At 37.4% G+C, this 25,444-nt stretch overlaps 1 protein-coding gene across 2 annotated transcripts in view; it reads right to left on the bottom strand.

Annotated features, from left to right (window-relative positions):
• ADK (adenosine kinase) overlaps positions 1-25,444 on the bottom strand; it is a 721,185-nt gene that overhangs the window by 216,465 nt on the left and 479,276 nt on the right. For both annotated transcript variants that reach the window (XM_066242490.1, XM_066242491.1), the window contains exon 7: positions 24,761-24,931. In XM_066242490.1, coding sequence (XP_066098587.1) covers positions 24,761-24,931 — 171 coding nt within the window. The remainder of the gene's footprint in view (positions 1-24,760; positions 24,932-25,444) is intronic.

Here is a 25,444-nt window from a genome sequence, read left to right as displayed (position 1 = left end):
TGCTTCTGAAGGAAAATATTTTAAACTTTAAAGATGTCAGAAACAAATTAAAAATACAATGTAACATCTAAATAATTTATATACTAAAGTAGTTTTAAAACAACCTCATAAAGCAAACTAATAAATTCAGATGTGCAATTTAAAAATACAAAATGCAATGCAACAGGTTACCAAGAACTTTTAATTGAGACAATATATATATTTCTTTCTATGCATTTCTACATGTCAGATAAAAGTAAACCACACAGCTCAAAATCACAATGAGACACTACTTTAATCTCATTACGGTGGCTTTATAAAAATAAATAAATAAATGTAAGCAAGAATATAGACAAATTGGAGCACTTGTTCATTGCGAATACAAATGTAAAATGGTGTAGCTGTTGTGGAAAACAATTTGGTGATTCCTCAAAAGTTAAACATAGAATTAGCATAGGATCCAGTGCTTCTGAGACAGCAGAGGAACTTGGGCACCGGAGTAGAAAAATACCAGTGACCAGGAAGCCAAGTTAAGACCAGGTGGCTAGAAGATGTGGAAACCACTGTTCCACAGGCACAAATGATCAGATTTAATCACTTAATGACCTTATCTTGGTGGCAGTAATTAGCAACACCAACATCTTGTCCCATGTAGCAGCTCAGGTGAGGAAGTATTTGCTGAGCAACTTGACAGAAGGAAGAAGTAAGTACCTCTATTCTGATAGGGAAAACCCCATTTCCCAGACCCTTCACAATTCCACCTTTTTAAACAAGCAGGCCTTTTTGTGCAAGCCTGCTTTGTCCCCAGATTATAAAAGCAACCAAGCAGAGTCAGCCCTGGAGCCAGTTCAGAGGATCTTCCCTTCCTCTATGCTGCCTCCCTTGTGCTAAAGGATAAATTTACTAAAATTGTCTGGAAATTTCTCTGGGGTTTCCTCTTAATTTCTATCTTGAGGTACCCAAGAATCACAACGCTGCTAACACTTTCATTTCTAGGTACATAACCAAAAGTCCTGAAGGCAGGTGCTTAAACAATACTTGTACATCAGTGTTCATAGTGGCATTTTTCACAAAAGCCAACAGGTGAAGACAAACAATATCTACCAATAGATGAGAGGATAACAAAGGTGAAATTCTGATACATGCTATAACATGGATAAACCTTGAAAACATTATGTTAAGTGAAGCAAGTCAGATACAGACAACTAGTGTATGATGCTACTTATATGAGGTACCTATAATAGGCAAGTCCATAGAGACAGACAATAAAATAGTAGTTATCACGGACATGGTGGGGTAGAGAATGAGAAGTTATTGTTCATTGTGTACAGAGCTTCTGTTTGGAATGATGAACAGGTTCTGGAAATGGATGATGATGATAGTTGCACAACATCATGAGTGTAGTTAATGTCACTGAATTGTACACTTAAGAATGGTAAACTTTATGTTATATATTTTTCCCATAATTAAAGAAAAAGAAAAAAGAAAATAACATCATTTAACAATTTGTTTTTATCTCATTAATGCAGCAATGATATTCCTGTGGATACTTTCATTTTGTCTCAGGGCATGCCCCATCCTTTACCTTGGGAAAATCAGAGAAAAGAAGTAGTGAAGGTGAGTGATGGAAAAAAATCTAGCTTGAAAGGCACTACAGTTGAGTCCATAACACTAACAATGAAACAAAACATCTAAAATTAATATGTTAGACATAACAATATTTTAGGTTTCAGAATAAGGACTTTGCTGATTTATAATAAAATTGGTTAGTGTTACTAAATATTAGAATATGTGAGAGAATGAATCCTTGTTTTTAAAAATCATTTTTAAGCTATAAGAAAAAATTTGAAAGATCATTTAGTATTTCTACATATATCCCTCATTTTACATATGAGGAAACTAAAGGACTAATAACTGGCTAATAAATCAGCAAATTGACTGAAGCAAGGAAAAAGCCTAAACATTTATTAATACATAAAGATACATCATTTGCTAATATTTAAAGTAGGGGCAAGCCTTTTAGTGTGTGTCTTACAGAACCAAATCCATTATTCATGAATTTAGGAATTTCAGTTCCACTGTCTTTAGAGTGAAAACTCAAAGGCATTCATGAAGCATTCCATGAGTATAGTTAGTTGCAGTTTCTTTCTTCCTTTCATATTTTATACTTTTCATGTCTACATCTAATTCAAAAGCCACTTTTTAAAAGCAGTTTGTCTTCATTGAGCTTTGTCCCCAAACTTAATCCACTAATTTTCATTCTATATGCACTCAGATTTTATCAGATTATATAATAATTCAATAATTATGTAATGAAGATATTGCCTAAAAAGCCTTAGGAACAAATAAATTGACTCTTGGTAAACAATTTTGTATGAAGAGAAACAAATAAATTGACTCTTGGTAAACAATTTTGTATGAAGAGAGGTAGTATACCAGAGAATAACCTAATGACAACATTTTCATTCATTTGTTTGGCCCCACTTGTTACATTTTATCAAGTGAATGGGGACTGCATGTTATTCAAGCAAGTTAGTTAAGTGGAACTTAATTAAAAGAAGAGTAAGTTCAACACTCTTAACACTACTAACATCACCAATACAACCTAACAAAAATTTGAGTCCTTTCTATGAGTCAAGCTGAAACTTTACATGCAATAGAATACCCAGCACAGAATTGCTGTGTGCATTAAACAGTGATTTTTGTGGACAATCTTTGTAATTTTAAGAAGTTGGGAGAGAAATGGTGGCATGAGAGATACTCCTCATCTCTCCCCTTGACATTTCAACAAATTCTACAACTATATGCAGAGGAAAAAACCCAGATAAACCTGAAATATACACACACTGGATAGACAAAGGTATGATCGTGCAAGAAGTTGGGCCAAAGCACAGAAGAAAAAAAAATACCAGAGGACTGAGTCTTTCTCCTTCCTCACGGACCTGAAGGAGGGAGGCACTGTTGTTGCAGGCTTTGTCTCAGACCTGGAGGAGCCGGGAGGAGAGTCTGGGGAGAAGGAGCTGGATAGGGGCGATGGCCAAGAACGGGGAGCAAGGCCGTTTCCTGGCGTCTGCCACATCCATGAATGCAGGGCTGGGTGACTACAGGCATGGGCGCACATAAAGAAAGTGGCAAGCTCCTAAGAACTGCGGACGAATAGCTTGTGGAGATTGGCCCACAGGACATGGGCATGCTTGATCTGCCCGCCTGACCAGCACAATTTAGCCCTGTGGCGTCAGACGTGCTTGATCTGGAATCTGCGAGCCACTGGCTCTGAAGCTCAGGCACCGCTTGCCAGAGGAAGTTTAGCGCATGTGGGTGGAAAGCTCCTGATCTGAGATCTCTGCCGCAGCTGCTCTGGAAGCTCAGGGACACGGCTTGTGGTGCACAGACCCTGCCCTGCTCAAGGCTGTACTTGGAGTGCTTAGAGTGGTATGGAAGGAGGGACTGGACTGTTTGCCCCAGCCAACTGGTTCCTCATTGCTCCCCTTGCTGTGAGAACAGCAGTGGTGGCGGACCCCCCTCCACTAGGTCTCTAGGCAGCTCTCTCCTGTGAGAGGCAGGGGTACCTGCATACTAGATCCCCTGCTGGGTTGGGTGGTGGTGGGGGGCCCTGGAGGACTCCTGGTCGCCATTGGCGGTGCCATAAAATTGCAAAGCCCTAGCAACAAGCCCCTCCTACCAACCTGACAACTCTGCCTGCATCATTACAAAAGTGAGGCCTTAGCAGAACACCCAAGAATGTCACAGAGGCAAATCTTGTATTGTAGCGCCCCCTGCCAGAAAAAGAAATAATTATCTCTTATTGGGGTTATTAACAATACCAGCTGCAAATGCCATCAAGGAAAAAGAAACCAAATATGGATATATAAGACAGAGACAGAGCTCAGATAGATGATGAAAAATTTCCAGGAAAAAAAATCTCAATTACATGGAAACCTTGGAGTTTAATGACAAAGAATTCAAAGTAGAAGCTCTAAAAATATTCATTAAGATACAAGGAAACACTAAAAGGCAATATAGTGAGCTCAAAAAACAACTTAATAAACAAAAACAGTACTTCACCAAGTAAATTGAAACTATAAAAAAGAACCAAACAGAGATAAAAAACTCAATACATGAACTGAAAAATGAGGTAACAAGTTTAGACAATAGACCAAGCCAGACAGAAGAGAGAGAATCAGTGACAATGAAGATAAGCAACTAGAGATAATACTACAGAGAGAAGAGAGAGACTCATAAATTTAAAAAAAATGAGAAAGTCCTACAAGAATTGTCTGACTCTATCAGGAAGAGCAATATAAGAATAATGGGTATATTAGAAAAGGAAGAGAGGGAAAAGGGAATAGAGAACATATTGAAACAAATAATCGATGAGAACTTCCCAAGACTGTAGAAAGAGTTAGAACCTTGAATCCAAGAAGCAAGCAGAATGCTGAGTTACCTCAACCCAAACAGACCTACTTCAAGGCACATTGTAATGAAATTATCACAAGTCAATGACAAAGAAAGAATCCTCAAGGCAGCTAGGGAGAAGAAGGATATAACATATAAAGGGCCTGACCAGGCGGTGGTGCAGTGGATAGAGCGTCGGACTGGGATGTGGAAGACCCAGGTTCAAGACCCTGAGGTCGCCAGCTTGAGTGAGGGCTCATCTGGTTGAGCCCAACGTCGCTGGCTCAAACAAGGGGTTACTTGGTCTGCTGAAGGCCTGTGGTCAAGGCACATAAAAAAAAAAAAAACCCTTTAACATATAAAGGAAGGTCCATTAGGCTATCATCATATTTCTCAGTAAAAACTCTACAAGCCAGTAGAGAGTGGACCCCAACATTTAAAGTACTGAAAGAGAGGAACTACCAACCAAGAATACTATATCCATCAAAGCTATCCTTTAAATATGAAGGGGAAATAAAAAACATTTACAGACATACAGAAGCTGAGGGAATTTATCACCAGAAAACCCCCACTACAGAAAATACTAAAGGAGGTTATCCAACCAGATACAAAGAACAAAATAAGACAAAATTACAAGTAAAAAAATTTAAAACCAAAATAAAAAACAAAGATAATCTGTGACAGCAATACATAAAAGGGGAGAAGATAAAGATCAGCAGTAACAAAGGAGGATGGAGTGCAGAAGCACTCATGAGATAATGGACTCTAATAAATATAATTTTTCTTCTAATAACCTAAAGGTAACACCCCTGAAAATGCCACAACTGAAACACATAGCTTAAAAAAAGAAGAAACAGAAAATAGAAGTATGGAATATCACCAAACAAAAACAAATGACCAAAAAACAAAAAAGAAGAACCAAACAAGACACAAAGCTATCAAAAAGCAGTGTATAAATGGCAATAGGAAATCTTCAGGTGTCAATAATTATACTAAATGTAAATGGAATGAACTCACCAATAAAGAGGCACAAAGTAGCAGATTGGATCAAGAAGAAAAACTCAAGTTTGCTGCCTTCCAGAGACACATCTAAGCTACAAGGATAATAATAGATTCAAAGTGAAAGGTTGGAAAACGATTCTCCAAGCAAATAATATTTAAAGAAAAGTAGGAGTAGTTATACTCATATTTGACAATGCTGACTACAAGACAACAAAGATAACCAGAGACAATGATGGACATTTCATAATGATAAAGGGGACACTGTATCAAGAAGACATAACACTTCTTAATATATATGCACCAAACCAGGAACACCAAAATATATGACAACTATTAACTGATCTAAAAGTGCAAACCAAAAAAAACCCACTAGAACAAATGGACATAATAGACATGTACAGGACAGTGCAGCTCTAAACGTCACAGTATACATTTTTTTCCAATGTACATGGAACATTCTCAATAATAGACCATATGCTGGGCCACAAAACTAACATCACCAAATTCAGAAAGACTGAAATTATACCAAGCATATTCTCTGACCATAAGGCTTTGAAACTAGAATTCAACTGCAAAAAAGTAAACACACTGTCAAAAATGTGGAAATAAAACAACAGACTTCTAAAAAATAAATGGGTCAAAGACGAAATAAAAGAAGAGGTCAAAAGATAGATATAGACAAATGAAAATGACAACACAACATCAGAATCTCCAGGATGCAGCAAAAGCAGTAATAAGAGGGAAGTTCATATCATTACATGCTTATCTGAAAAAGCAAGAGAGAACCCTAGTAAACAACCTAACATCACATCTTAAGGAACTAGAAAAAGAAGAACAAAGGTAAACCAAAACCAGCAGAAGAAAGGAAATAATAAAAATTAGAGCAGAAATAAATGAAATAAAGAACAAAAAAACTATAGAAAAAATTAATACAATGAAGAGCTGGTTCTTTGAAAAGATCAATGAAATAGAAAATCCCTGGCAAGACTCACCAAGGAAAAAAGAGAAAAGAGCATATAAACAAAATCCAAAATTACCACAGATATCATAGATATACAAAGGATTATCAGAGAATACTATGAAAAATTATATGCCACCAAATTCAACAATCTAGAAGAAATGGATAAACTCCCAGAACAATACAATTTTCCTAGATTGAATTGTGAAGAAGTAGAAAGCCTAAATAGACCAATAAGCAGGGAGGAAATAGAAACAACTATCAAAAACCTCCCCAAAAATAAAAGTCCTGGGCCAGATTCATATACTAATAAATTCTACCAAACATTCAAAGAAGAATTGGTTCCTATACTTCCAAAAGTCTTCCAAAAAATTGAAGAATCAATACTTCCAAACACATTTTATGGGCCCAACATATCCCTCATACCAAAACCTAGTAAGGACCACACACACACACACACACACACAACACACACACACAGACCATATCTCTAATGAACACAGATGCAAAAATCCTAAACAAAATATTATACTAGCAAATCGAATACAACAATGCATTAAAAAAGTAATTCATCATGATGAAGTGGGATTCATCCCGGAATCACAAGGATGGTTCAACATACATAAAACGATTAACATAATGCACCATATCAACAAAACAAAGAACAAAAACCATATGATCCTATCAATAGATGCAAAAAGGCATTTGATAAAATACAACAATCTTCTATGTTTAAAACACTCAACAAAATGGGTACAGAAGGAAAATACTTCAACATAATAAAGGCTATTTATGATAAACCATCAGCTAACATCATACTAAATGGTAAAAAACTGAAAACTTTTCCTCTAAAATCAGGAGCAAAACAGGCTTGCACACTCTTTCCACTCCTACTCAACATAGTGCTGGAAGTTCTAGCCAGAGCAATCAGACAAGTGAAAGAAATAAAAGGCATTCATACTGGAAAAGAAGTAAAGGTTTCACTTTTTGTAGATGACATGATCCTGTATATAGAACACCTCAAAGACTCCACAGACAGGCTATTAGAAACAATAAACCAATACAGTAAGGTCGCAGGATACAAAATTAATATACAAAAGTCTATTGCTTTCTTATGTGCCAACAATGAAACTTCAGAAAAAGAACTAAAAAAACCCAACTTCTTTTACAGTAGCAACAACAACAAAATACCTAGGATTAAACATAACAAAGAATGCAAAGGATCTATATACTGAAAACTACAAAGCATTACTAAAGGAAATTGAAAAAGATACAATGAAATGGAAAAATATTCCTTGTTTGTGGATAGAAAGAATAAATAGTTAAAATGGCCATATTACCGAAAGTAATATACAAATTTAATGCATTTCCCATTAAATTCCAATATCATTTTTTAAAGAAATGGAACGAAAATCATCAGGTTTATATGGATCCATAAAAAAACTCAAATATCCAAAGTAATCCTAAGGAAAAAAAATGAAGCTGGAGGCATTACAATACCTGACTTCAAACTATACTACAGAGCCACAAAAATCAAAACAACATGGTACTGGCAAAAAAATAGACACACAGACCAATAGAACAGAATAGAAAGGCCAGAAAGAAAACCACAGATATATGGTCAAATCATCTTTGATAAAGGAGGCAAAAACACACAATGGAGAAAAGAAAGCCTCTTCAATAAATGGAGCTGGAAAAATTGGAAAAAAACCATGCAAAAGAATAAAACTTGACTACAGTTTATCTCCTTGCACAAAAATTAATTCAAAATGGACCAAAGACCTAAATATAGAAGATCTGAAACAGTAAATTACATAGAAGAAAACATAGGTACTAAACTCATGGATCTTGGCCATAAAGAACATTTTATGAATTTGACTCCAAAGTCAAGGGAAGTGAAGGCAAAGATAAATGAATGGGACCACATCAGACTAAGAAGCTTCTACACAGCAAAAGAAACTGTCAACAAAACAAACAGGCAGCCAACTAAATGGAAGATGATATTTGTAAACAACAGCTCAGATAAGGTGCTAATATTCAAAATATATAAAGAACTCACAAAACTCAGCAACAAACAAAAAATCCAATAAAAAAATGGAAGACATGAACAGACACTTCTCCCAAGAAGAAATACAAATGGCCAACATATATATGAAATGATGCTCATCTTCACTAGCTATTCAAGAAGTGCCAATCAAAACTACAATGAGATACCACCTCACAGCTGTCAGATTAGCTTTTATCAATAAAACAGGTAATAACAAGTGCTGGAGAGGCTGTGGAGATAAAGGAACCCTCATTAACTATTGGTGGGAATGTAAAGTAGTACAACCATTATGGAAGAAAGTATGATGGTACTTCAAAAAAAATTAATAGAACTACCATAAGACCCAGCAATCCCTCTGCTGTGTATATACCCCCAAAACCAAAAAACAAGGGTAAGAAAAGGCACATGCAGCCCCATGTTCATTGCAGCATTGTACACAGTGGCCAAGACATGGAAACAGCCTAAAATGACCTTCAATAGAGGATTGGATAAAGAAGATGGGGTATATATATACTATGGAATACTACTCAGCCATAAGAAATGATGATCTAGTATCATTTACGATAACATGGATGGATTCTGATAACATACTGATAGAAGTAAGTAAATCAGAAAAAGCTATGAACTGTATGATTCCATACATAGGTGGGACACACAATTGAGACTCATGGACTTAGACAAAAGTGCAGTGGTTATCAAGAAGAAGGGAAGGATGGAGAGTGAGGGGGTTGGGGGAAAGGGGAGAGGCTTAAAAAGAAACATATATAGGATGACAGAAGATGATATGACTTTGGGTGATGGGTATACAGCATATTTGACTGTCCAAATGATGTAGAGATGTTTTCTTAAAATCTATATACTCTGGTTGACCAATATCACCCTGTTAAATTTAATTGTCTAAATTATAATAATAATAAAAAAAGTTGGCACTTCATTTTAACATTGCTTCCTTGTAAATTTTTATTTAAACTACCCTAATTTTTCCTATTTTTAATCCTATGTAAATGTAATCACATAGTATGTATACTTTAAAAACATGTATTTTCTTTCTTTCCACATGAGAGAAGGAGACACACTTCTGCATGCACCCAGCAACCCCCATCTGGGGTTAAAGCTCTCCCTATTTTGGGACATGTTTGTAACCAAGCTATTTTTAGCACCTGATTTGGAGGTTCTATGGAGCCATCCTCAGTACCCAGGGCCGATGTGCTCAAACCAATAGAGCCATGGCTGCAGGAGAGGAAGTGGGTGGTGAGAGAAACAGAGAGAAAGAGAGGAGGGGAGGGATGGAGAATCAGATGGTTGCTTCTACTGTGTGCCCTGACCAGAAATCAAACCTGGGACATCTACACACCAGGCTGATGCTCTACCACTGAGACAACTGGCCAGGGTTCCACTATGTATACTTTTAAAGTAGCTTTATGTGATATAGTTGACACATAATAATCTGCACAAATTACAAATTTATAATTACGTAAATTCTGACACAGCTATAAAATCCTGAAACTACACCACAATCAAGATAATAAAGACACCTATTACTTCCAAAGGATGTCGTAAATTTTTATGTATCAAAAATAATATTTTTAGGCCCTGGCCGGTTCGCTCAGTGGTAGAGCATCGGCCTGGCGTGCAGGAGTCCCGGGTTCAATTCCCGGCCAGGGCACAAAGGAGAAGCACCCATCTGCTTCTCCACCCCTTGCCTTCTCCTTTCTCTCTCTGACTCTCTCCTCCCCTCCCGCAGCCAAGGCTCCATTGGAGCAAAGTTGGCCCGGGAGCTGGGGATGGCTCTATGGCCTCTGCCTCAGGCGCTAGAATGGCTCTGGATGCAACAGAGCAATGCCCCAGATGGGCAGAGCGTCGACCCCTGGTGGGCATGCTGGGTGGATCCCGGTCGGGCGCATGCGGGAGTCTCTCTGACTGCCTCCCCGTTTCCAACTTCAGAAAAATACAAAAAAAAAAAAATTATTTTTAAATTTCAATTTGAGTGTTTGCTGCTAATATGATAAAATACAATTGGTTTTTGTATGATTATCTTGTATCCCACACCTTGCTAAACTCACTTATTGTTCTAATAACGTTCTGTAGCTTTCATAGGATATTCTACAAAGACTATCATGGTGTTTGACAGAGATAGTTTTACTTCTATTCTTTTTTTTTCTTTCAATTTTGTTTATTAATTTTGATGGGGTGACATTGATAAATCAGGATACCTATGTTCAGAGAAAACATCTCTAGGTTATTTTGACATTTGATTAGGCTGCATTCCCATTACCCAAAGTCCAACTGTCTTCCGTCACCTTCTAACTGGTTTTCTTTGTGCTCATCCCCTCTTGCCCACCCCCCAAAACCGCCACATTCTTGTCCATGTCTCTGAGTCTCCTTTTTATGTCCCACCTATGTATGGAATCATATAGTTCTTAGTTTATTCCGATTTACTTATTTCACTCAGTATAATGTTATCAAGATCCATCCATGTTGTAAATGATCCAATGTCATCATTTCTTATGGCTGAGTAGTATTCCATAGTATATATGTACCTAGGATTTTTTTTTTCTTTTTTTTCATTTTTTCATTTTTCTGAAGCAGGAAACGGGGAGAGACAGTCAGACAGACTCCCGCATGCACCCGACCGGGATCCACCCGGCACGCCCACCAGGGGTGACGCTCTGCCCACCAGGGGGCGATGCTCTGCCCATCCTGGGCGTCACCATATTGCGACCAGAGCCACTCTAGCGCCTGAGGCAGAGGCCACAGAGCCATCCCCAGCGCCCGGGCCATCTCTGCTCCAATGGAGCCTTGGCTGCGGGAGGGGAAGAGAGAGACAGAGAGGAAAGCGCGGCGGAGGGGTGGAGAAGCAAATGGGCGCTTCTCCTGTGTGCCCTGGCCGGGAATCGAACCCGGGTCCTCCGCACGCTAGGCCGACGCTCTACCGCTGAGCCAACCGGCCAGGGCTGTACCTAGGATTTTAATCCAATCGTCCACTGACAGAAACTTGGATTGTTTCCATATCTTCGCTATAGTGAACAATGCTGCCATAAACATGGGGGTGCATTTCTTCTTTTCAAACAGTGCTATGGTGTTCTTGGGGTATATTCCTAAAAGTGGGATAGCTGAGTCAAAAGACAGTTTGATTTTTAATTTTTTAAGGAATCTCCATACTGTTTTCCACAGAGGCTGCACCAGTCTGCATTCCCACCAGCAGTGCAGGAGGGTTCCTGTCCTCCATCCTCGCCAGCACTTATTCTGTGTTGTTTTGTTGATGAGTGCCATTCTGACTGGTGTGAGATGATATCTCGTGTCCTTAATTTGCATTTCTCTAATGATTAGTGATATTGAACATTATTTCATATGCCTATTGGCCATCTGTATGTCCTCTTTGGAGAAGTGTCTATTCATTTTTCGCCCATTTTTTGATTGGATTGTTTGTCTTCCTCGTATTGAGTTTTACAAGTTCTTTATAAATTTTCGCTATTTACCCTTTATCAGACATATTGTCAAATATATTCTCCCATTGTGTAGTTTGTCTTTTTATTCTGTTCTTATTGTCTTTAGCTGTGCAAAAGCTTTTCAGTTTGATATAGTCCCATTTGTTTATCCTGTCTTTTATTTCACTTGCCCGTGGAGACAAATTGGCAAATATATTGCTGCGAGAGATGTCAGAGAGCTTACTGCCTATGTTTTCTTCTAAGATGCTTATGGTTTCACGGCTTACATTTAAGTCATTTATCCATTTTGAGTTTATTATTGTGAATGGTAAGTTGGTGGTCTAGTTTCATTTTTCTGCAGGTAGCTGTCCAATTTTCCCAACACCATTTGTTGAAGAGGCTGTCTTTACCCCAATATATGCTCTTACAACATTTATCAAGCATCAGTTGTCCATAAAAGTGTGGGTTTTGAGTTCTGTTGCATTGATCTATATACCTGTTCTTATGCCAGTACCAGGCTGTTTTGAGTACAATGGTCTTGTAGTATAACTTCATATCCAGAAGTGTGATACCTCACACTTTATTCTTCCTTTTCAAGATTGCTGAGGCTATTCATGTTATCTTCTGGTTCCATATAAATTTTTGGAATATGTGTTCTATATCTTTCAAGTAAGTCACTGGCATTTTAAACTAATTTTTTTTTTTTTTTGTATTTTTCTGAAGCTGGAAACGGGGAGAGACAGTCAGACAGACTCCCGCATGCGCCCGACTGGGATCCACCTGGCACGCCCACCAGGGGGGCGTTGCTCTGTCACGACCAGAGCCACTCTAGCGCCTGGGGCAGAGGCCAAGGAGCCATCCCCAGTGCCCGGGGCATCTTTGCTCCAATGGAGCCTCGGCTGCGGGAGGGGAAGAGAGAGACAGAGAGGAAGGAGAGGGGGAGGGGTGGAGAAGCAGATGGGCGCTTCTCCTGTGTGCCCTGGCCGGGAATCGAACCCGAGACCTCTGCACTCCAGGCCGACATTCTACCACAGAGCCAACCAGCCAGGGCTAAGTCACTGGCATTTTAATCGGTATTGCATTGAATTTATAAATTGCTTTGGGTAATACAGACATTTTAATGATGTTTCATCTTCCTAACCATGAGCACGGTATATACTTCCCCTTGCTTGTACTTTCCCTGATTTCTTTTATCAATGTTTTATAATTTTCCAAGTACAAGTCTTTAATCTCCCTGGTTAAATTTATACCTAAGTACTTTATTTTTTGGTTACAATGGTGAAGGGGCCTGCTTCCTTAATTTCTCTTTCTGACAGTTCATTGTAAGTGTGTAAAAATGCTTCTGATTCCTGAGTATTAATTTTTATCCTGCCACCTTGCTGAATTCATTTATCAGGTCCAGTAATTTTTTGACTGAGACTTTAGGGTTTTCTATATACAATATCATATCATCTGCAAATAATGATAGTTTTACTTCTTTTCCAATTTGGATGTCTTTTATTTCTTTTTCTTGTCTAACCCTCTCTCCGTTCATACAACACATTTCTTTTTCTTGTCTAATTGCTTTGGCTAGGACTTCCAGAACTATGTGAATAAGAGTGGTGAAAGGGGACACCCCTGCCTTGTTCCTGATCTTAAGGGGATTGCTTTTAATTTTCGCCCAATGAGTATGATGTTGGCTGTGGGTTTGTCATAGATGGTCTTTATCACGTTGAGGTACGTTCCCTGTATTCCCACTTTGCTGAGAGTTTTGATCATGAATGGGTGCTGGATTTTATCAAATGCTTTTTCTGTATCTATTGAAATTATCACGTGGTTTTTCTCCTTCCTTTTGGTTATGTGATGAATTACATTGATTGATTTGCAGATATTGTACCAGCCTTGCCTCCCAAGAATAAATCCCACTTGATCATAGTGTATGATTTTTTTCATATATTGCTGGATCTGGTTTGCTAATATTTTGTTTAGGATTTTAGCATCTAAATTCATCAGGGATATTGGACTATAATTTTCTTTCTTTGTGTTGTCTTTGCCTGGTTTCGAAATCAGAATTATACTCGCCTCATGAAAGGAGCTTGGAAGTCTTCTTTCATCTTAAATTTTTTGAAATAGCTTGAGAAGGATAGGAGTTAGTTCTTCTTTGAATATTTGGTAGAATTCACTTGTGAAGCCATCAGACCCAGGACTTTTCTTTTTTGGGAGTTTTTTCATAACTGTTTCAATCTCATTTGTTGTAATTGGTCTGTTTGGGTTTTCTGATTCTTCCAGATTAATTTTTGGAAGATTATATGTTTCTAGGAATTTGTCCATTTCATGTAGGTTGTCTAGTTTTTTGTCATACAGTTCTTCATACTATTTTCTTAAAATATTTTGTATTTCTGTTGTGTCAGTTATTTCTCCACTCTCATTTCTAATTTTATTTGAATCCTCTCTCTTTTTTTCTTGGTAAGTCTGGTTAAAGGTTCATCGATCTTGTTTACCTTTTTCAAAGAAGTAGCTCCTGGTTTCTTTGATCCTCTGTATTGTTCTTTAGCCTCTATGTCATTTATTTCTGCTCTGATCTTTATTATTTCCTTCCTTCTACTAGCTCTGGGCTTTACTTGCTGTCCTTTTTCTATTTCTTTTAGATGTAGGGTCAAGTTGTTTATTTGAGCTTTTTCTACCTTCTTAAGGTATGCCTGTAGTGCTATAAACTTCCCTCTCACGACTGCTTAAGCTGTGTCCAATAAATTTTGAGTTGATGTATGCTCATTATCGTTTGTTTCTAGGAATTTTTTTATTTCTTCTTTGATCTCATTGTTTACCCATTCGTTATTTAATAACATGCTATTTAGTTTCTAAGTGTTTGAGTATTTTTCAGTTTTTCTGTTGTGGTTGATTTCTAGTTTAATGCCATTGTGATCAGAGAAAGTGCTCAATATGATTTCAATCTTCTTAAATTTGTTGAGACTGCTTTTGTGCCCTAACATGTGGTCTATTCTAGAGAATGTACCATGAGCACTTGAAAAGAATGTATATTCTGCTGTTTTAGGGTAAAAGGTTCTGAAGATATCTATTAAATCGAGTTGATCTAATATGTCCTTTAAGTCTGCTGTTTCTTTGTTAATTTTCTCTCTTGAGGATCTATCTAATGATGTTAATGGGATATTGAAATCCCCTACTATTATAGTATTGCTGTTGATCTCGCCCTTTAAATCCATCAAAGTCTGCTTTATATATTTACATGTTCCTATATTAGTTGTGTAGATACTTATAACGGTTATATCTTCCTGTTGGATTGCTCTCTTTATCATTATGTAGTGACCTTCTTTATCTATTACTATAGCCTTTGTTTTAAAGTCCATTTTGTCTGATATAAGTATTGCTACCCCAGCTTTTTTTCATTTTCATTTGCATGAAATGTTTTTTCTATCCTTTTACTTTCAACCTATGTGCATCTTTTGTTTTAAGGTGTGTCTCTTGTAGACAGCGTAAGTACAGGTCCTGTTTTCTTATCCACGCAGCTACCCTCTGTCTTTTGATCGGATTATTTAATACATTTACATTTAAGGTTATTATTGATATGTAGTTGTTTATTGCCATTTTATTCTTGAAAACTGTATTCCTCTTTTACTATATTCTTTTTCTCCTTTGATCTGTTTACAACAGGCCCCTTAGCATTTTTTGCAGCTTTCGTTTGGTTGTAGTGAATTCCTTGAGGTTTTTTTTGTCTGGAAAGCTTTTTATATCTCCTTCAATTTTAAACGATAGCCTTGCTGGATAAAGCAGTCTTGGTTGTAGGCTCTTGTTCTGCATTACTTTGAATATTTCTTGCCATTCCCCTTTGGCCTCAAGTGTTTCTGTGCTGAGAAGTTGGAAGTCATCCTTAGGGGGGCTCCTTTGTAGGTGATAGTCTTTTTTTCTCTAGCAGCTTTTAATATTTTCTCTTTATCACTTAGCTTTATTATTTTAATTATGATGTGTCTTGGTGTAGATTTCTTTGAGTTTCTCTTTAATGGAGTTCTCTGTTCTTGAACTTGTGAGGCGTATTCCTGTCTTAATTGAGGCAAGTTTTCAGCTATGATATGTTTGAACAAAGTCTCTATCCCTTGTTCTTTCTCTTCTTTTCAGGAACTCCTATGATGCAGAAGTTATTTCTCTTCATGTTGTCACAGAGCTCTCTTAGGATTTCCTCAGACTCTTTGAGTCTCTTTTCTCTTTTTTCTCCTCTGCTTTCATGCCTTCATTTATCTTGTCCTCTCACTGACTGATTCGATTCTCAGCTTCATTCCTCCTGCTTTTAATTCCTTCCACTGTGTTCTTCATTTCTGATATTGTATTTGTTATTTCTGACTGATTCTTCTTTATTATTTCAATGTCCTTTTTTATATATGCTATCTCTTTATTTAGGTGTTCGTAATGACCATCTATTGTTGTTCTAATATCTTTGAGCATCATAACAATCGTTATTTTAAACTCTGCATCTGGTAATTTGGTTATATCTGACTCATTCAGGACCTTTTCTGGGGATTTCTCTTGATTCATTTGTGTTGCATATTTCTGCTTTCTCATTTTGTCTGTGTAAAAGAAGGTTTTGGCCACTGGAGTCCACTGGGTGCGGCCTGTTTTCCCTAGGTGTGGTCTGTCTGCAGGCCCACTACCCCCTCTGCTGTTGCTGCCTAGGGTGTTCAGGTATGGGTGTTGCCGGTGCCTGCCCACTGGAGCTGCTGCTTTGGCTTCCACCTCTCCTTCACAGGAGTGGCCGTGATCACGTGCTCAGGTATACAGGCCTTCGGAGGTCTTGGACTTCGCCCCACCCCCACAGGTGGCGTTATGCTTAGCCCTCAGGGCAGGGGTAAGCACCTTTGCTGAGCTGTGGGTCTCCGCCTGATTCTGGGCTTTCCCCTGCCCCTGCAGGAGGAGCCCGCTCGTGAGAGAGCTGCAAGCTTTGGCTCCACAGGCCGAGTGGGAATGCATGCCCATGATCCGTAGCGGGACTCCACCTGCTCTGGGCTTTTGGATTAACCCCCGCGGGAGGAGCTGGCTCCCAAGTCAGGCCACAAGCCTCGGTTCCGTGGGTGGGGTAAGGCTGTGCTTCTGCGTCCTTGCTGAAGGGAGGGTCTCCACCCCTTCCGGGGCTCCTGCCCTTCCCCTCTAGGCTAGATTGCAGGTGGCCCACAGCTGGGCTTGACCACTTTTGCAAGTCTTCTCCTCCCCAGCCGGGCAAGACTGAGCCTCAGTGGTGGCCAGCCGGCTTCTGCCGCCATCCACCGTCGGGTGAGCCTTCAGCCGTGTGGGTGGGGGCACTGCAGCTCAGACACTAAGACTCACTACTGTAGTACCGAAAGCTCCCTCCTTCTAAGCGACTCTGCTCTGAGTGCCACAGGAGAGCTTGTTGGCTGGTGTCCTGCTTCCCTTTGCTGGTATTGCTGTTTCCAGGGGAAATATTCACTTCAGATTTGGGGAGTGACTCATCCCAGACGCAGGGGTCGTCAAACTTTTTATAAAAACTACCCACTTTTGCAGTGCCGGTCAACCTGGTCCCTACCGCCCACTAGTGGGCGGTCCAGCTATCATGGTGGGCCAATCGCAGCGCTGTTTGGTTGTGCGGTAGGGACCAGGTTGACCAGCACTGCAAAAGTGGGCGGTTTTTATAAAAAGTTTGAAGACCCCTGTCCCAGAGGTTAGGGTAGCTGTCTCTCAAAATGTTTCTCCCTGTGCCTCCTAGATTACACTCTCTTCCTGCTACTCCGGTCCACTCCTCTCTCCCTGTCCCCTGTAACCCCAGGTGAGTGGTTGTGAGAGAGGTTTTCTGCGCAGTCCCTTTAAGAAGAATCCTGGGTCTGAGAAATCAGTATCTTTCTCACAAACAGTATCCTGTTTTGTTTCCAGCTAAATACTGTCCATATGCCTTTTCTAGGCTCTGGGGCTGCAGGCTGGGGCTTTGTTCCTGGGACTCAGGACCTTCCCCTCTCTGCTAAACTCACTTCCCGCCACGCGAGTCTCTCCCGGCTGCCGTTCGCTCTGGGGAGCTGGGCAGCCCTCTCTGCGTTTCCGCTTTTCCTACCAGTCTCAGTGTGGCTTCTTCAGTGTTCCTTGGTTGAAGAGTCCTCTTAGTTTAGTCCAAAGTTGGTTTTTCCAGATGATGGTTCTTAAAATTAGTTTGTAATCCACTTTGGTTCTGGGAGGTGGAAGTTGGTACGTCCACCTACTCCATTGCTATCTTGACCTCTCTCCTTCTTTTCTAATCTGATGTTTTCCATGCCTTATTAGTGCTATACACTGCTGAAGAGAAGTGAAGAAAGTGAATGTTCTTGCTTTGTTCTGATCATAGAGGAAAGTGTTGTCTTTCATCATTTAGTATAATGTTAGCTGCACAATTTTTTTGAATATCTTTTATAGGGTTGAAGAAATTCCCTTCTATTCCTAGTATTCTGAGGGCTTTTATCATAAATAGACATTGGATTTCATCAGATGATTTTTCTGTGTCTATTACAGTAGTCATGTGCCACGAACCGGCACTTCTAGTAATTCCAGGTCCTGAGTGGGAATGGTGTGTATTAAGAAAATAGGCTTAGAGCAAAAAGATGGACTAGGGAGGCCTCTGCAATGCTGATGGCAAGAATAGAGCAGGCTCAACACCCATTTCCTGCTTTATTTATAGGGCAAAGTGGGCCAGTAGCAAATCAAAGAGATCTCTGATCACATTTCCAAAGCAACCCAAGAATTCTAACAAGTGCAGAAAACCCCCACCATACATAATATCTTTAGTTCACAAAACAAAGGATAAAAGAAACTTTCCTTCAGTCTTTCTGTGTGACATGGGGGGTAGTATGAGTATAAACAATCCAGAACCACAGAAAATAGCCTTTAGCAACTTCACAGAATAAGTGAGGTGGGGGTTGGGCAGACTGTCAGCTTACTGCCAGTTCCCCACACTTCTGTCCCCTAAACATCTAAACTGCAAAGACTGTGTCAGTTTTCGGTCCCCAACAAGCATGCTTTCTCTTTTTTTTAGTTTTACTAAGGTGAATTATATTGCTTGTTTTTCATATATTAAACCAACCCTGCTTTCCTGGTCATGATGAATTATCTTTTTTATATAGTGTTTGGTTTGAATTGCTAAAATTCTTCTCCTTGAGAAGAATTTGTATCTAGGTTCATGGGAGATATTGGTCAGAAGTTTTCTTTAAATTCCTTGGTTTTGGTAGTGTTTCTTCCTCTTCAATTTTCTGGGATAGTCTGTATAGAACTGGTGTTATTTATTCCTTAAGTGTGTAGTTAAATTCAATAATGAAGTAATCTGGCACTTGAGTTTTCTTTGTGAGAATGGTTTTAACTAAAAATTCAATTTTTTTAATAGATAACTTGAATAAGCACTAGTTCCATTTCTTCTTGAGTATTCTTTGGCACTTTTTGTCTTTGTTCATTGCATAAAGTTTGTCAGTTATATTAGAATAATATTGTTAGGAGAAACTACAGTAGCTTCTACTCTAGATTAATGTAAAGGCTGTCAATTATATTAGAATAATATCATTAGGAGGGACTACAATAGCCTCTATTCTAGATTAATGTTGCCTCTTTAATATTTGAAGTATTTTGTCTAAGCCCCATGAATTATGAGGTTATTCACTCTGGCTAGTGGAACAAGAATGGTTACAGGCTTTATGTGCACTCTGTGGATTATGCTCTCTAATCTTTTCAGGTGATTCTTTTCCCAATCTTCATTAGTTCCCTTACAAATATATGCTGATCAGTACTCAGCTGAAGATTTGGGTGGGACTCTCTTCAAATCTTCTGTGTTCTCTATGCAGCTCTTTCCTGTCTGGTACTCTGACTTGAGAACTCTGGTTGTCTAGCTGTGAGATTTGCTAAACTTCTAGCTGATGTCCTCAATTCAAAAGAGATAGCTAAGAAAGTTTCCCTCTATATGTTGTGGCCTGGAAATTCTCTCCAAGCAGTATGATAGTGTAATCACAGGGCTCACCCAACTTACTTACTGTCTCACAGAGATCTCTGTCCTTTATTACTTGGTGGGCAAGGCATTTTTAAAAAAATATTAAGTTTATCAGGAAAGCTTTAAAGCATCATTACTAGTGTATGACCATCAAAAAAAAAAAAAAAAAAAAGAAGGTAGCATCAAGTAGAAAATAAAAGCCAATTGTATTTGGTTTTGTAAGAGGTTAAATCAAAATAATTACTGGTAAGGGCTCAGTCACATAAGTTCTTATAAAGAGTTAAGGCAGTATAGATAACAAGAAGCTTAGTTCACAAATCTTATTTTGTTTCCTAAAGAATACAAAGAGTCCCTCTTGCAGAAGCAGAGAATCTCTCTGCAGATGGTTCCCAGAGGCACTGCCAGATGCCAGATATTCTGGAGTAACATCAAGGATGCCAGATAGACCTGTGCCAGTGTCAGAAGGACGTTCCAGGGAGTCATCCTTGCAAACCAGACTCCTGCCTCCTGCACACTGCTCCATGACTAACTGCATGCTCTATAATGAATCACTAACCTTCCCAAGATATATAAACTGGCCAGTCAGCAGAGACTATTAAGGTAGTTCTTTGGACATGAGTCCCCTCCCTTCTCAGTTTGCCAGCAATCTGAATTAAAGATACTCTTATACCTACGTGGTTCTTGTCTCTTGTGAATTGGCTAGAAGGGTGACAGGCAACACGAACCCCAGCTTGTTCTGGTAACAATTTTCCTAAGTATTGACATTTTGAAAATTTATATTAAACACAGTAGATTTTTATTTTCTTGGTGGGTGAGAGAAAGACAAAACAATCCTATATGTATTTCCTAAGAAATATATTTTACACTTCATTGCATTTTAGACATAAAATGTTGCTTTTTTTTCTCCTGGAGAAATGAAGCTAGTTTATTACTAGAGTATTCAAGGAGAAAAATAATAAAAAATGAGATTAAAGAGATAAAGCCCAGAATACCATATTTGCTTTTTATAATACAATATGGCAATATTTTTATTTATCCTTATTAAATTTCATCATTCAACTGAAATTTCCAGTCTATTAAAATTTTTAAGTCTCCCTTTGACATTTAGCCTGTTTGATATTTGTCAAAGTGTTGCATTATTTGCATTCTCTGAATTTGCACTATCTGTAAATATAGCTTTATCTGAATCAATGATAGTTTTCTTGAGCAAAGCTCAGGGTAAACACTGAGGCATATCAGTAGAAATCTATTTGTCAGCAGAGTTTCTGAAACTAGTTCAACAAAATTCCAAATATATCTAATTGCCCTGTATCCAATTCTTATTATAATCTATATTATGACAGATTGTCTCAATATACTATACATCTGCTATTTATTGTTCTGCCATAATAGGTACTAGATATCTGTTTAAGTGAATTCAAATGAATAGTAATCATCCCAAAAAATTAAACATACATGATTTGTAGCCATGTAATGGATTGTAACTTTATTACTTCTGAGTAGGGAAAAATGATTTCTAGTATAATCTATATTAAGTTCCATCACTTTACTTTAAAGTAATCTTACTTTATTGGTTTGCAGAATCAATCATTTTTTTTAAATGTGGTAAAATATGGGTGTGTATACATACACACATATACATATATATAAAAATTTTACCATTATAAGTGTTTGATTCAGTGACAGAAAGTACATTTACAATGTTGCATAACCATCACCACTATCCATTTCCAGAACTTCTTGTCATCCCAAATAGAAAAAAGCTTTGTATAACATGAATAATAATTACCAATTCTATCTCCCTCCAATACCTGGTACCACTATTCTACAGTTTGTCTCCATGAATTAGAATATTCTAGATACCTCTTATAAGCAGAATTCCTATAAGAAAATCCAATAGTTGTTTATTTATATATGGCTTATTTCACTTAACATAATATTTTCAAGGTTTATGTTGTATTATGTATTGTAATTTCATTACTTTTTAAGGCTGAACAATATATTCCATTGTATATACAACTGACTTTTTAAAAAATGGTTCCATTGATGAGAGAGAGAGTGAGAGACAGAGAGAGGAGAGGAGGAAGAGAAAAGGAGGGAGAAAAAGGGAGAGAGAGAGGAGAGAGAAGGAGAGAAGGAGAGAGAGAGAAGCATCAACTTGTTGGTCCACTAGTTCCTTGGGCAGTCACTTGTTGCTTCTCACATGTGTCCTGACTGGGGATTTAACCCATGACGTCGGTGTGCCAGGATGATGCTCTGTCAAATGAACCACCTGGCCAGGGCCTACAACTGATTCTTGAATAACATGAGGGTAAGGGGCACCAACCCAACAAGAAGTTGAAAATCTTCATATAACTTTTGACTCTTCCTAATCTTTAAGAACTGATAGGCTATTGCTGACCAGCTTTACTAATAATATAAAGTTTAATACATGTTTTATATACTGTTTTCTCATAATAATAATAAAGGAAGCTATAGAAAAGAAAATGCTATTAAGTAAATCATAAAGAAGACAAATCCCACTTATAGTACTATACATATTTATTGAAAAAAATCCACGTATAAGTGGACTTACCAAAACCGTGCTATTCAAGTGTCAACTGTATACACCAAATTTTGTTTATCTATTAATCTGTAGAGGAACAACATTTGGCTTGTGTCTACCTTTTGGCTACTGTAAATAATGCTGTTATAAATACTGGTGTACAAGCATTTGAATCCCTGCTTTCAGGTCTTTTGAGTATGTAAGTAGAAGTGGACATACCGGATCATATGGTAAGAATTCTATGTTTAACATTTTGAGGAAACACCAAATTGTTTTCCACAGCAGCTGCACCATTTTACATTCCCACCAGTAATGCATAAGAGTTCTAATTATTCCACATCCTTGCCAACATTGTTTTTCTATATTTTGATATTAGCCATGCTACTGTGTGCCAACTGGTATCTCATTTTGGTTTTCATATGTGTTTCGCTAGTGATTAGTGATGGTGAGCATCTTTTCATGTGCTTACTGGCTATCTTCTTTGGAGAAATGTTTACTTAAGTTCTTAGACCATTTTTGAATTGGGTTGATTGTTTTCTTATTGTTGAGATATATTGGTATATTCTGAATATTAATCCCTTATCAGTTATATCATTTATAAATATTTCCATCCATTTAATGGGTTGTCTTTCTCACTTTCTCAATAGTGTCCTTTGATGCACAAAAAATTTAATTTTGATGAAGTCTAATTGCTTTTTCTGTTGTTGCCTGTGCATTTAGAGTAATTTCTTTTAGTGAAGACTATTTTGATAACATCAGCATTTTCTGCAAACCTAATCATTTTGAGGCCTTTATTCTTTTCTATTCTCTTATATCTCTGCCAAACTTTTAGTATTGTTTCCTGGTTCTATAAATGCTTTCCATCTTTTTTCCATGTGTTTTACAAATGCAAACTCTTATTAAAAGTCTTCTGTGTGTTCTGCAATGTTTTTTTAATGCTCCTCCCATTTTCTTCCTAATTAAGGTCATTTGAGATTATAAAGTCAGGACTGAATTTCTGATGGTATTCAATCCTCTCAAATTTTCTTCACATCTAAAATCTGATTCTTTGATATCATATTTAACTTTTTAAAGGTTTTAAGTTTGTCTTTTTAAAGTCTAGAGCATCTATCTAAATATTGCCAGTCTGATCTTTTCTGACTATAAAGAAATCTGAGAATCAATTTCTCCCCCAAATTCTCAGATTTCCATACTGATGACCAATTCTCTCATGTTATTTAAAGGTCTAGAGTAGCACTTTTCTTAGCTAGTTCCTTTCCACTTCAAAAAATAAAACTCGCAATAAGGGAAATCTAAAACATAGATTTTAGTCAAATGAGATGTCTAGCAGATACCTAAGAGTTCAAGGCTTATACCTCTATTTCTTGCCATTATGTCAGCTTGTGTATCATCAAGAATGTAGCATTTCCTATGACTAGTGAGTGCCTTTAAAGATATTCATTCCATATTTTTACTAGAAATCAACCAGGTTAATTTTATAAATTATTTCCAGGTCAAATTTTATGCTATTCCAGGCAGACAACAAAGTTACCTTATTTAGATACAAATCAGTGAATACAATCAAAGTGTGTTAGAACGAAGGAATTAGAATCAGAATAGACTTCTGGGAAAATTAATAGAATACTTTCACTTTACACATAAACCCCCTAAGATTCATGACATTTAAGTGATATTGCCCAGGCCACACGAAGATACACACCAAACAAAGGTATCTCTCCCCCCCCACCCCCCATTTCCTGGATTTTTAAAGTATACAGGCTAAATAGAAGCTATAAATACTAACTGAGCAAAAGAATTATTTTCCACTAATATAGAATTAAAGTATATTCTCGGTAAAAAGAAAAGGCTGCAAAAGTTTAAATGAAATTTCATGAAATATACAAATATTAGCAAAAATACTATTAAAGAAATTTAATATATTTTATAACATACCAATATTTACTCTTAAATTATTAAATTAAATGAAGTCACCCTTTAAAGAGCTATTTATTATAATTTCATAAAACATTTATTTTAGACTAGATGGCTTTTATCTTAATCCATGAAAATTTCAGAGAAAAACATTATTGTACTGGTCAGAAAACAAATCAGTTTATGTCAAGGGCTAAGGGTTGACTAAAAGGGTGGTGATGAGAGCGGTTTTAATTTTGACTATGATCATGGTTACATGTTAGGTTTATGCATTTAGAAAAGCTCATAGAAATATACAGTAAAAAAAGTGAATTTTACTATATATAAATTATAAACCTCAATAACCTAACCTTTGTAAAACATATTTTTACTATGTAAGAAATTAGTATATATTGAAGGAAATACTGAATTAGAGTGATACAAACTTAGGCAGTTCTTTTATATAATTTTCAAATATATTTATGCAAATACTTTGGTTTTTATTTATATATTTGTAAATTTATACACAAACCAGAAACCAGAAAACCCAGGTATCTGAAGAAAAAATAGAACAACTCACTGTCTCATTTCCAAAAAGTATGTCAACGTAAGGCATAACTTTCATCAATGATTCCTTGTAGAACTGACTAATAAATGGTGCAGACAGGTTCAAAGTGAAAATTCTGTTGTTCTCAGAAGCATGGTGAGCCACTTTTAACACCGACTCTGGTGAAACAGTAAGAAAAAAGCCCTGGGTTTAAAAAAAAAAAAGAAGAGATTAGAAATGCAGTCTCTCCAGAGTCACTCTCACTGAAAATAAATCTATACAAAATACAAAAGCCTATATAATACACATTTTTAAATACAGGTATAAAATGCAAGGCAGAAATGGGTAGTATTTTATTAGGAGACAAATGTATCACATGAGTTCTATATGCTTGATATGTGCCATTATGTCAGAGTATAGTACATTACTTATTTCATATTAGATTTGTATATTCAATACTAAAAGAATTCTGGAAATCTACATAAGAAAAAATATTTGAAAGGTCTCATTCAAGACAATAATTACATTTAAATTAGAGAAATAGTAATGAAGGCAGCCTGGATCCTTCTAGCTTTTTTTGTAAAGATAATTTTTTTGTATTTTTAAAAATTGATTTTAGAGAGCGGAAGGGAGAGAAAGAAACATCGACCTGCTGTTCCACCTATTTGTGCATGCATTGGGATGCTCCTGCGTGTGCCTCAACTGGGGACTGAAACC

This window comes from Saccopteryx bilineata, chromosome 9, assembly GCF_036850765.1.
Source record: "Saccopteryx bilineata isolate mSacBil1 chromosome 9, mSacBil1_pri_phased_curated, whole genome shotgun sequence".
NCBI lineage: Eukaryota > Metazoa > Chordata > Mammalia > Chiroptera > Emballonuridae > Saccopteryx > Saccopteryx bilineata.
The sequence above is the reverse complement of the archived record's forward strand: the minus strand, read 5'-3'. Positions and strand labels throughout refer to the sequence as shown.